The sequence below is a fragment of the Acartia tonsa genome, chromosome 9, assembly GCF_053477335.1.
Source record: "Acartia tonsa isolate MP-2025a chromosome 9, ASM5347733v1, whole genome shotgun sequence".
NCBI lineage: Eukaryota > Metazoa > Arthropoda > Copepoda > Calanoida > Acartiidae > Acartia > Acartia tonsa.
The window spans coordinates 1,715,531-1,728,682 of NC_137268.1; the positions used below are offsets into that span (position 1 = coordinate 1,715,531).

Sequence of the window (13,152 nt, forward strand, 5' to 3'; positions counted from 1 at the left end):
AAAAACTCTTACTATGATAAAAAGAATAGTTTTTTCTCGCATCTTATTATAAACAGCTTTCCGCGGATATAGAATGTACAATTATGAGATTAAAACCAGTTTTTTTTAGCCCCGAGGTTCCGAAGGCACAGGCTAAAAAACTGGTTTTAATCTTATGATTGTATAATTTTATATTCGTAGAGTACTGGATATAAAACGATGCTAGACATAGTTTTTTCGTATTGATATGAGAACCCTTTCAAATCCACCGGTTTCGAATGAATTCGAGAAAATAAACTCTTACTATGATAAGAAAGAAAAAGCTATTGAAATTATTTTTGACATAAAATTACTGTTTGTGTCATCAGGATACCGAAACTGAAGGCTGTTTTTGACTGTGTAATTATTTCTTTAAAAAATGTGTTCAACATACTTGTAGTCTACATTCTCTTTCAGGAACAGTTTTAATCATTTAAAAGAAGATTTTTAGTAGCGATGCTAGTCTATAACTCACTTGGTCCGTCCGTTTGTCAGTCCATAACGCTATGGGGTAAATGTGTTCAACATACTTGTAGTCTACATCTTTCAGGAATAGTTTTATTTATTTAAACGAAGATTTTTAATAGCAAAATTGTAGCGGGACAAAGACAAAAATCAGCCGTGTGACGTCATAAAAATGAGGGATTATCCATCTCTTTTTTAGGAGTTTTCTTTCCCACTTCTTGTCTCATCTCCCTCATTTTATGACGTCCCATGGCTGATTTTTAAACACCTTGTCCCGCTATGCGAAGCTACTTAATAATTTACTTCGTCAGTCTAACAGTCAGTCCATAACGCTGTAGGGGAAAATGTAATTTTCTCAGCTGTTATTCAATATAGACGGCTAATTTTTTTGTGCGAAGATTCGCTAAACCAATGAGCATCTAGTATGTAATTTACTTTGTCTGTTGGTCCCATCAATCATGCCACAAAATATACAATTATGTGAGAAAGGTTTCATGATAAAATGTCTAATGATTCTTAATTTTAATAACTGGTTTTTAATCTTTTCCGTATTCCATACGTATTTTGGCCATCGCTACTTATGGGTATTGTCATCCTTGTTTTTTTGTATTTTCCCCTGAAAATTATAGAACTAGGCAAATTCCACCGTTTTAGTAGGGAGTGGACATTGGGTTGTTTATTACAATAGTCCCCAATGTTTCATAATAACATTTTCTTTTATTGTAATTTAAATGAGTTTCCAAACGTTTCAACAACTAATTGTAATTTGTTTACCATCATTGGGTATTTACATCAATTTATCGGCCATTTTCTTATCCCTTTAGATTTCTGATTAAAACTGTGGATTATTTTAGTTTATCTTTGCTGTGATAGGGGTCCAACTGTTTAATGGAAAATTCTTCTACTGTACGGACGAGAGCAAACACGATGCGCAAGAGTGCCAGTAAGTATATTTTTTTTTTAATTTTACCAGCGAAGCTACTCTTTTGAAATATTAAATTAAAATGTGAGCATGAGCTATGTGTAACTCTGCCCACAGGGCGGAAACTCTGTCCCGATTTTGTATTGATTCTTTGAATTCAGCTAATAGCGTCGTAAATATAATCACTTGTCCTAACAAAAGAACAAAAAGCAATTTGAAAGCAGACGAAAAGGGTCTCTACAACTTGGGGCAGGTAGTTGTCTGGATAATACACCTATTTATACATTTATTATTGTAGGATTAATTGTCATCAACTTAAAATGTTAGAAACTATTTTATTTTAAGCTTTAAAGTCGTAAGGTATTTTCTCCATTATTTCCCTACCCTTAAATGCCTACAGGATTCTTGCTTAACATTATTATATCTATGCTCAATGCAAATATGTATCTTAAATTTGGTTTAGTGAGGAGGGATAAATATAATGATTAAAATATTGTTTTTCCTCAACACAAAAGCATATTTTCTGTTGCTTTATCCCTGACAACAGCCAATTTTCTGTCCCTTTATCCTATACAACAGCCAATTTTCTCTCCCTTTATCTCTGACAACAGCCAATTTTCTCTCCCCTTATCCCTGACAACAGCCAATTTTCTGTCCCATTATCCCTGACAACAGCCAATTTTCTGTCTCTTTATACCTGACTACAGCCAATTTTCTGTCCCTTTATCCCTGACAACAGCCAATTTTCTCTCCCTTTATCCCTGACAACAGCCAATTTTCTGTCCCCTTATCCCTGACAACAGCCAATTTTGTCTCCCTTTATCCCTGACAACAGCCAATTTTCTGCTCCTTTATACCTGACAACAGCCAATTTTCTGTCCCTTAATCCCTGACAACAGCCAATTTTCTGTACTTTTAACCCTGACAACAGCCAATATTCTGTCCCTTTATCCCTGACAACAGCCAATTTTCTGTCCCTTTATCCCTGACAACAGCCAATTTTCTGTCACTTTATCCCTGACAACAGCCAATTTTCTGTCCCTTTATCCCTGACAACAGCCAATTTTCTGTCCCTTTATCCCTGACAACAGCCAATTTTCTGTCACTTTATCCCTGACAACAGCCAATTTTCTGTCCCTTTAGCCCTGACAACAGCCAATTTTCTGTCCCTTTAGCCCTGACAACAGCCAATTTTCTGTCCCTTTAGCCCTGACAACAGCCAAATTTCTGTCCCTTTATCCCTGACAACAGCCAATTTTCTGTCACTTTATCCCTGACAACAGCAAATTTTCTGTCCCTTTATCCCTGACAACAGCCAATTTTCTGTCCCTTTATCCCTGACAACAGCCAATTTTCTGTCCCTTTAGCCCTGACAACAGCCAATTTTCTGTCCCTTTAGCCCTGACAACAGCCAATTTTCTGTCCCTTTAGCCCTGACAACAGCCATTTTTCTGTCCCTTTAGCCCTGACAACAGCCAATTTTCTGTCACTTTATCCCTGACAACAGCCAATTTTCTGTCACTTTATCCCTGACAACAGCCAATTGTCTGTCCCCTTATCCCTGACAACAGCCAATTGAAATTCTGTAAAAGTTTTAACTTTATAAATTTGATTACTAAGAATTGAACAAGTACCCTGAGCACTCAGGGATCTAAAGGGATAAGGCAATGGCCAATTAATTGATGTACATCCCCAATAATTTTACACAAACCTACCCCTTCAGTATAGATTACAATTAGTTGATGAAACGTTTGGACACTTAACGTAATGAACAAACCAATCCAAAGTTGTTAATAGTTATTTCTCGCATCGTATTATAAACAGCTTTCCGCGGATATAGAATGTACAATCAGAAGATTAAAACCAGTTTTTTTAGATTGTTCATGATTGTACATTTTTATATTCGTAGAAAGCTGGATATCATACGATGCTAGACATAGTTTTTTCGTATAGATGAGAACCGGTTCCTATCCACCTGATTCGAATAAATACGAGAAACATTATTATTAAACTTTGGGGATTCGTGTAATAAATATCCCAATGTCCCCTCCCTCCCTGACCCCTGAGCACTACAAATGTTAAACTCGTTCATTCTCTACCCACCCACCACCGCATAACCCTGAGGGGAGCAAGGGATAGGGTTAATTTGGCTAAAATGTGTTCGATGTGTCTTAATTCTTATCCATTTCAATTATTATGTCCATCATTATATCTTTTACGTACTTTTTTACCCTTCTCCATTTTTATTATCTATTATTCTATCATCTATGATCTTTTTAAAGCGAATTCTTATTATAATTAGGGTCAGTCCGACTGTCCGTCAGTAAAGGATAGCTCTTTTCGTCTATGTAGGCATGTTATTTGTGTTACTTTGTCTAAATCATTTTAGCATTTTGCTGTTATCATATATCTTCTGTTTAATGTCATGTATCTAACATAGCCAAAGTAAGTATTATTTAAGTAGAATTTATTAGAGATTCGAGCCTTTTACTTTTTGACAACTACTGGAGTAAAAATGGTGTAAAATCAATTTTTTTGTACTTCACACCTCCTCATATCCTTCATCCATAAATTTTAGCAAACTTGATTATTGATAAGAGAGTGAAGGTTTTCCAAGAATTCGAGGTCAAACTTAATTTATTAATTTAAATTTTTAAACTTTTTAGTAGCGATGCCACTCTATAAAAAATCTGGATCTTGGAAAGAAAACGAAGTTGCGGGTTTCGTCGTATTTTCACAATAGTTTTTTTTCCTATTTCTAGCCCCAGAGGGGCAATCATAAACATTTACTTAACCTAACCTAACCTAAAATAATCTTTCAAAAGCTACTGTGAAATTACGATGAAACCCGCAACTTCGTTTTCTTTCCTTGACCCAAAAATCTGAATACATGAGACAATAGAGAATTAGACATTAACAAGTACAGAGAGGAAACGCTTCTGAATATTGAATGCTCTTCTACCAAAATAAAAGACCATTATTTTAGAAATCAATGTTTGATATTGGATGAAAATTATATGACAATTCTAACATATTTGAATTTAATATCACACCTATCAAAAAGGTGTAATATATAATACAAATTATTTTTCAACTTGTGTTAGTTTAAACTTAGCAACGTATTTGACAACAAATATAAATTAACATTGTACAACTATTATTCTGCAAAATAGAAGGGTGATTTTAGTCATAGTGAGATATCCCTTTTCAAGAAATTAGCCTAAGATCATTGCAGGCTTCCTTAAAATCTCATAAGAATCTGTTTAATAATTTATTTACTTCAAACAGAAAGCAAAAGAAACGATGTATAAAAAAAGCTCAATTTGTTTATGTCCATTATACTAGATATTAAAAATGAGCAATTTTTTGAAAATTTATGTTAGTGATATAGGCTATAATTCATTATAAAACAGCCATTACAATTTATGTCTCCCATAGAGGGTGATAATATAAACAAGGATAACGTTGTATGTCAATAGCATAGAGTTACAACTAAAAATTGGTACTCCAATAGGAATTTAGCAACTTTAACGATAAGATATATCATATCTTTAACTTTAAAATAAAAAGAAATTGTGAAATAATTTGGCAGCTGTGCTAAAACTACAACAAGAATTTTAGTGGTGGGTTTTTTTCTAATTTCTCCAATGACTGGCAGAAAATTTGGCAGTTTCCTAGTATCTTAAAATTTGCCTTTTAAACAACCCTACCCCCTCTCACATTTCATTTGTATTACTTAATGTAAAAAGAAAATTTAGATCAGTAAATAGAAAAAAGATACTTTCAAGATTTGATTATTTTTAAGTAAAGCTGGGTTATTTTATTTTTCATTTAAAAAGATAAATTCATCGTGGACATTACACAGCATTGAGAAAAAGTATTCTGATAAATAATTCGATAATAGTTATTTATCACAGCTTTCTGTGGATAATGGAATAAAAAAATCTAAGATTAATTAGTTTATTTTAGGTATTAATACTATGATTTTGTCTGTCCGTCTGTCAATCCGTCAGTAAGTCAATCCGTCTTTAACGCTATGGGGGAAATGTGTTTTTTCAGCTGTCAGTCAAGATAGACAGCTGATTATTTCTGGGAAGATTTCCTATTTAAATGGGCATCATGTATGTAATTTACTTTGTCCTCTGGTCTGTCAGTCATGCTTAAAAATATAAATACTAAAAAATACTAAAATATGTGAGAAAGATTTCGTGATTCTTGATTTCAACAAATGCTCTTTAAATGCATGGATCATGGAAAGAAAACGAAGCTTCGGGTTTTGTCGTATTTTCACAGTAGCTTTTCTCCTATTTCTAGCCCCTGCTGGGGGCTCTAACCCTGCGGGGCAGCCATTAAGACCTAGCCTAACCTAAAATAACCTTGCAAAAGATACTGTGAAAATGCGACGAAAGCAGCAACTTCGTTTTCTTTCCATGACCCAAATGCATTAATTGGGTGTGATTGTCCCATTTGTTGGTAAACATTTCACTTTCCCTGTGTTGAAAAATAAATCTTTTGTGTCCCCTCCTGTGCGGTCTGAAGAAGGTTTTGGCAGTCCTGTTAATTATCCATAGTTATACACTATTGTTTCTCAGTTCTATACTTAAATAACAAGGACGATTATGTCTAATAATATAGGGATCTAAAGGGATAAGACAATGGCCAATAAATTGATGTCGGTCCCCAATGATAATTTACAAAATTATCCCATATGTAGATAAGAGTATTGGTTGAAACGTTTGGACACTCAAGTTAATGAACTAATCAAGGAAAATTCAATAATAGTTTCCAAAGTTGATAAGCCAAAGAATAAAAACCGCCAAATATTTTTATAGCTGTACATGTACACTTTTAAGAATCGAACCTAGGGGGGGGACATTTCTTAATTCAGTTTCTTTCAATGTACTTCATTTAGAGACTTTCATTGTACTTCTATTGGACAATATATACATATGTATGTATGTATATTGTACTTTAGATAGAGTGCATTGTCTTTGGAGACTAGTATACGATATATATTGGACTATTGATAAAGCTGATAAGAAAAATTAAGGAGAGATATTTATCCTACGAAATATTTTTTTCTCCAACTTTTCTGCAAGTTAAAACTAGATTTAAGTACATAAAGTACTGCAAACATTGAAAATATATTGTATGTTAAAAAGTATTAAGTTTTTTTTGTAGGAAGCTTAAGATTCCAGTAACTCCTTTACCGATTGAGTTCTCCATTTTAGTTTGACAAAGGTTCTAGGATTATTTTAGGCTATTTACCTGTCCTTGACTCTAGGGACGCGTTATAGAAAACATATGCAGCTTTAGCAAATAGTGCAGTTTTTATTACAATGTTTTTTTCTTAATATAGAATGTCTACTTTTATGACATTGTTTTTTCATAATATCGTACTTTTCTCAGGTCAGCTGAATTAGAGTTTCCGATTGTGTACATAGTTTCTTCATCATATCTCAATATTTGCTACTAGCTAAAAAAGCTTAAAACTTCAACAACAACAAAATTAATGTATAATATATAAATCGTTTTTACATTATATCGCTTTTCCCTTTGACCGGAGTAGCTAAAAATAGGTTTTGCAATATTTGGGTGATCTGCTTTACAACTTCGGAAATTAGGGAAGAAATAGGCAGTAAATTTTCAGTTGATCTTTTCTCAATAAAAGATATAGATTAAATTAGTGTCCATTCTCTGCATATATATCACGTCTTAAGAGCCAATCAAAAGTAAAATATGTATAATTGACATTAGAATAAAACACTATAAGGAAAAAGGGTTAAATAACTGTATCTCCCCATTGCAACCTTTCTATTGGGTCATTGAAAATCAACCAATGGTGTCGCTTATATTAACACAGCCAAGTATCAGAAAATAATTTAGAAGCAGACGAAAGAGGTATTTGAAAAAGGAAGGGAGATAGTTTTCTGTACATACATCTATACTATAGATCTATTTAATTGACAACAAAAAATATCATTCGATTTATATTTCTCGACAATTAAAAAAGAATAGTTATTTATCGCATCGTCTTATCGTCAGCTTTCCGCTGATATTAAATAAAAAATAAAGGGCAGGGCTAACAAAATTGGTATTAATTTTATGACTTTTATTTTATTCTTCATGGGAAGTTGCCTACAATATGATACATGATTTTTCAGTATGGCTCGGTACCGGTTATAATATAGCGGATATTAATCGGTTTCAATGCCGTACTGAAAAAAAATGCAAATCCTTAAATTGCAAAGAACTGATCATCAGATAATTAATTACTGGATCTGCTGTAGACAATCTCATTTTATACTTTGGGGACTTCTTCACATTTTATTCTCAGTGACGTCACTATTCCTAAATGTATTTATAGTGGGTTTTGCTGGTTTTTTTCAAGGATTGTTTTTCCTCATAAACAGGGCTACTCTGAAAGCAATTGATGTCGGTAGGTCCGATGATTTTTTTCTTTATTCAATTAGTTTTTTTCTAGTTTTCCTTTTATTTATCAATAGTTTACTCGTATTTTTAAGAGTTTTTCTATAATTAGAGTCGATCCTTGGGTCGGTAATGGATCATTCTTTTCATGTTGGAACATGTTAGAATTGTCCTAGTGATTTCAAACGTAACATGATTATTCCTCTAACAGTTAGGTACGATTTAGAAAGCGTAGCAACTCTATATACGTTACCAGAAAGCCAGTACATCCATTTAAAACATACTTATTTCTAACTTTTACATGAGCTAATTATTCTATTCATCTGATCTTTACAAAAAAATTTAAAAATTATAGATGGGTATTAGATTGCTTGATAGAGACTTTGGGGGGAAGAATCTTAATGTGTTTACATAACCTAGGTTTCATTGAACATTATTGTTTAATTATGATTATTTTCAGGGGCCAATACTTTCATTATGTGACACCAGATGGACCACCAGTAGTATATACAAGGTAAATACTTTCATTATGTGACACCAGATGGACCACCAGTAGTATACACAAGGTAAATACTTTCATTATGTGACACCAGATGGGCCACCAGTAGTATATACAAGGTAACTACTTTCATTATGTGACACCAGATGGACCACCAGTAGTATATACAAGGTGAATACTTTCATTATGTGACACCAGATGGACCACCAGTAGTATATACAAGGTAAATACTTTCATTATTAGTATACACAAGGTAAATACTTTCATTATGTGACACCATATGGACCACCAGTAGTATACACAAGGTAAATACTTTCATTATGTGACACCAGATGGACCACCAGTAGTATATACTAGGTAAATACTTTCATTATGTGACACCAGATGGACCACCAGTAGTATATACAAGGTAAATACTTTCATTATGTGACACCAGATGGACCACCAGTAGTATATACAAGGTAAATACTTTCATTATGTGACACCAGATGGACCACCAGTAGTATATACAAGGTAAATACTTTCATTATGTGACACCAGATGGACCACCAGTAGTATATACAAGGTAAATACTTTCATTATGTGACACCAGATGGGCCATCAGTAGTATATACAAGGTAAATAAAATTTAAACCCGTTTGGATACTTAGAAATCTATGTATAAGAGCAATTGCCATATTTAGATTAGACTTCCAGTTGATTTTTTAAATTTTTTTTTTTCTTGAGGCTTTCAGTATGCTGTGGTGCAGCTGCCGAGCCGTGTTTAAGACCGTTTTATTTCAAAATAAAATGACAATTTTTCAAACCTTTAACGTCAAGATCCAAAGTTTTCATGTATCTGACTGAAAAATTAAACTGAAGTCAAAAAGAACATGATTATTGGGAGAAGCTTGTCTTTTAATAAACACTCTTTATAATAGGTTTTATGGATGGCATAAATAGAATATTGTATGATTTTCTCTGGATGATAGTTAATGTCTGTTTTTAGGCGATTACATTCCTCAAACGTGTGTTTTTATCTTAATCTTGATTAAAATTTAATCTTTTTCAGGGAATGGGCTAGACGGGCATTCCACTATGACAACGCAGTGTACGCCATGCTCACTCTGTTTGCTGTTCAGACCAGCGAGGGATGGGTCGCGTAAGTATATAGATAGATAGATTCCACTATACTCCACTATATTCCACTATGACAACGCATTGTACGCCATGCTCACTCTGTTTGCTGTTCAGACCAGCGAGGGATGGGTCGCGTAAGTATATAGATAGATTCCACAATACTCCACTATATTCCCCTATGACAACGCAGTGTACGCCATGCTCACTCTATTTTCTGTTCAGACCAGCGAGGGATGGGTTGCGTAAGTATTTAGATAGATTCCACTACATATTCTACTATATTTCACTATGACAACGCAGTGACACAATAAAAACTGTCCCGAATTTGTATTAATTTTGAGGAACACGACTCCAGTGACGTCATATTTCCCGAAAAAGGGAAGGGGGGAAGAAAATCTCTTCAAAAGAGATGGGGAAAACCCCCTTTTCTCCCATCTCTTTTCTCTTCCCCCATTCCCTTTTTTTTCTTTCCCCCTTCCCTTTTTTGGGAAAGAAAATATGACGTAACTGGAGTCGTGTTCCTCAAAATTAATACAAATACGGAACAGTTTTTATTGTGTCCAACGCAGTGTACGCCATGCTCACTCTGTTTTCTGTTCAGACCAGCGTAGGATGGGTCGCGTAAGTATATAGATAGATTCCACAATACACCACTATATTCCACTATGACAACGCAGTGTACGCCATGCTCACTCTGTTTGCTGTTCAGACCAGCGAGGGATGGGTCGCGTAAGTATATAGATAGATAGATTCCACTATATTTCACTATGACAACGCGGTGTACGCCATGCTTACTCTGTTTGCTGTTCGGACCAGCGAGGGATGGGTCGCGTAAGTATTATTATTGGTTGTAATATTTAAAGAACCTTCCATAAAGGTATCTAACATTTTTGTATCTTCGATGGTTTTTGATTAACCTAGATGTGGACCTTTAGAATATATACTTCTAATGTAAGATATAAATGGTTTGTAATCAAATTTAAATTTTTAAGTGCTTCTTAAAGAAATCATAGCTATTGAAGAGTTATGACAGGTTTTGTAATTATCACAAAACTTGTATAGCTAAATTTTGTCAAGTTTAATTAGTCTTAAAACATAATTATAAAGGTTTAATTGAGACATTAGTACAACTTACTAACAATTTATTATGAATACTTAATATTTCAGTATTCTGCAAGACTCCATGGCCTCAACATACGAGGACGAGGGCCCCATACCTTGGTACAGAACAGAGCAGGAGAGTCGAGTTCGATACTTAAATGATTATAAACTATTTTGTTTACAATTTTAGTAGTTCTACGAAAGAATTTGATTTTTATTTATGATGATTTCTTGTTTTTTTTATATTTTACTCTCAATTCCTTTTTTTGAATTTATAATTATTTTCCAAAATAGTATTTAAGTATTCAACTGGATTTAGGCCATTTTCTACATTGTCTTCTTTATTGTCTTCCCTTTCTTCTTTGTCAACATCTTTGTGGCCTTGATTATCGTCACCTTCAACGAGTTAGGTAAGTGATAACATGGGACAGCGGAAAGTGTCATGTGTGACGTCATTAAAGACGTCAATTTTCCATTTTTATGGTTTTCCTTTCCCACTTTTCCTCTCTTCCTTCCTCTTTAGGCGCATTTTTATGACGTCACAAATGACATTTTCCGCTGTGATAACATAGCCTACTTTGAACTGGATATCCTTTGCAGATATATGTTCTGTAAGCAAGGTTCGGTTGCAGCCACAGCCACCCAAATGACCTTCTACGATACTGTTTTCTATTAGGGCCTTTTATATATAAACTATCGGCTACGCCCCTAGAGGCACATGAGGGGGAGTTAACCACTACTTTCAATTAGTTTTCTTTTTAATTTCTTTTTTTTGGGGGGGGGGAGAAAGGGGGCATTCTAGGGCGATTTCCCTATAACTCAAGGAATACGATTAAATACAAGGTTGAGAACGGCAACACTAAAATTTAACCAAATAGTCATCGTAGATTTTAAGAAATACATTAGATTTATCCCTTTAAACCTTTAAAACCCTTCATTTTACACCCCTTTAACTAAAAGGCTTGGACGTCCCTGTTAAAAGTCCTTGGCGTATAAATCAATTATTCGTCCTCATTCCAAAATCTATAAATTTTTCTAATTGTTAGGCGAGGCTGAGCTAGAGGATGATATGGACAAGAATCAAAAGTCTTGCATCGACTTTGCCATCCAGGAACATACAATTTAACAATCGATATATTATTACCTGGATGTTGCCCCAGTTTTTCATGTACTCTGATAAAGTGAGTATACCCTCCATCCACCTCCTTTATCCTATTCTCTTCCCTCCTACTGGATGAACGGACTGACCGATTAATGAGGTCCTTATTAGCAAGCTAGATAGACGACAAATTTTCCCCTGTCAATATATCCACGTATATCCTATAATCTTTTAATTTAACATTAATACTGACTAACAATCAAACAGACATCTTTCTACTAAAGCTTAAATTTTGTGTGTTAAATAGGCTAAGCCGATAGAGCTGTATGTGCCAGAAGAACAGACAGGCATAAGGTACAGTATTTATAATAGCGCCGCGACTCTATAATTTTCGGATTTGTATGTACGTCCAAAAATGGAATAAGAGCTTACATTTCTTCTGTGAAGTTAATGTATGAAAAAAAAAACTCGAGGGGTGATTATTTTATTTGGGCGATTCCTCTGGAAAGGAAGAGGTCCCCTCCACTCAAAATTGTTATAACCCTTCCAGGGAATCATGGGATGCTATACTGTAAAGGAGGACCATATCAGTTCATCGATTATGAGATCCTTCGCTATAAAAACACACACACACAGAAAGAAATTCGGATAATTATATGAACACAGTAATAGTGTCTGACTGATTATGACGTAACAAAAAAAATTAGCCAATGAGAGGCCACTATAGATTTTACCATTGGTCAATAACGACCTCTCATTGGCTAATTTTTTTTGTTACGTCATAATCAGTCAGACACTATTACTGTGTTCTAATTATATAATAGGATTTTTTAAAATCTGGGAAATTTTTTATACAAAAATCTGCTAAAAACTTTAGATACCACATTTGGCGGCTGGTAACGTCTGGACCATTCGAGAACTGCATCCTGTTGTTGATCATCCTGAACACCCTGCTGCTCATGCTCAAGTTTGAGGGCGCCCCCTTGGTGTTCATGGACGTGTTGATTGCGTTCAACCTTGTCTTCACCCTGCTCTTCACCATTGAGTGTATCCTTAAGTTGTCATCGTTTGGTCCGAAGGTAAATTTTGAAATGTATGTATGGAGGATTTGGTACATTTTTAAATGCAACTTTGATCCTATAAATCTTACAAAGTAAGATTTCAGTAGCCGAAAATCAGAATTAAATTCCTGTTTTTACTAGGTTTTGAAGGGTTACATTATGTTTGATTTTTCAAAATATTAGATATACAAATAATTTTAAACTTTGTGTATTATAAAATTATCTTATTTAACCAAGTTTTGGAGCAATGATTTCTAGGAAAACAAAGTACAATATTTTAAGCAAAGTATCTCTATAGTCAAGTCCTAAATGTAAGTATGTCCCTAAACAGAATCCTAAAAGCAATTTTGCATCAAGTTTGTAATTAGTTTTGTTTTTACTTTTAAAATAATATTCTGCTTATTAAGTTTTGACAGTCTTGGATTAAAGACAAGTTATA

General features: G+C 34.1%; 1 protein-coding gene across 1 annotated transcript in view; it reads left to right on the plus strand.

Moving 5' to 3' along the window:
- The window catches only part of LOC145327988 (voltage-dependent calcium channel type A subunit alpha-1-like), a 186,549-nt gene that overhangs the window by 152,296 nt on the left and 21,101 nt on the right, over positions 1 to 13,152 (plus strand). Inside the window, exons 34-42 of the mRNA XM_080171515.1 lie at positions 346 to 433; positions 1,336 to 1,426; positions 8,295 to 8,348; positions 9,385 to 9,474; positions 10,620 to 10,687; positions 10,871 to 10,963; positions 11,600 to 11,662; positions 11,958 to 12,006; positions 12,530 to 12,731. Of these exons, the coding sequence (XP_080027641.1) occupies positions 346 to 433; positions 1,336 to 1,426; positions 8,295 to 8,348; positions 9,385 to 9,474; positions 10,620 to 10,687; positions 10,871 to 10,963; positions 11,600 to 11,662; positions 11,958 to 12,006; positions 12,530 to 12,731 (798 nt within the window). The remainder of the gene's footprint in view (positions 1 to 345; positions 434 to 1,335; positions 1,427 to 8,294; positions 8,349 to 9,384; positions 9,475 to 10,619; positions 10,688 to 10,870; positions 10,964 to 11,599; positions 11,663 to 11,957; positions 12,007 to 12,529; positions 12,732 to 13,152) is intronic.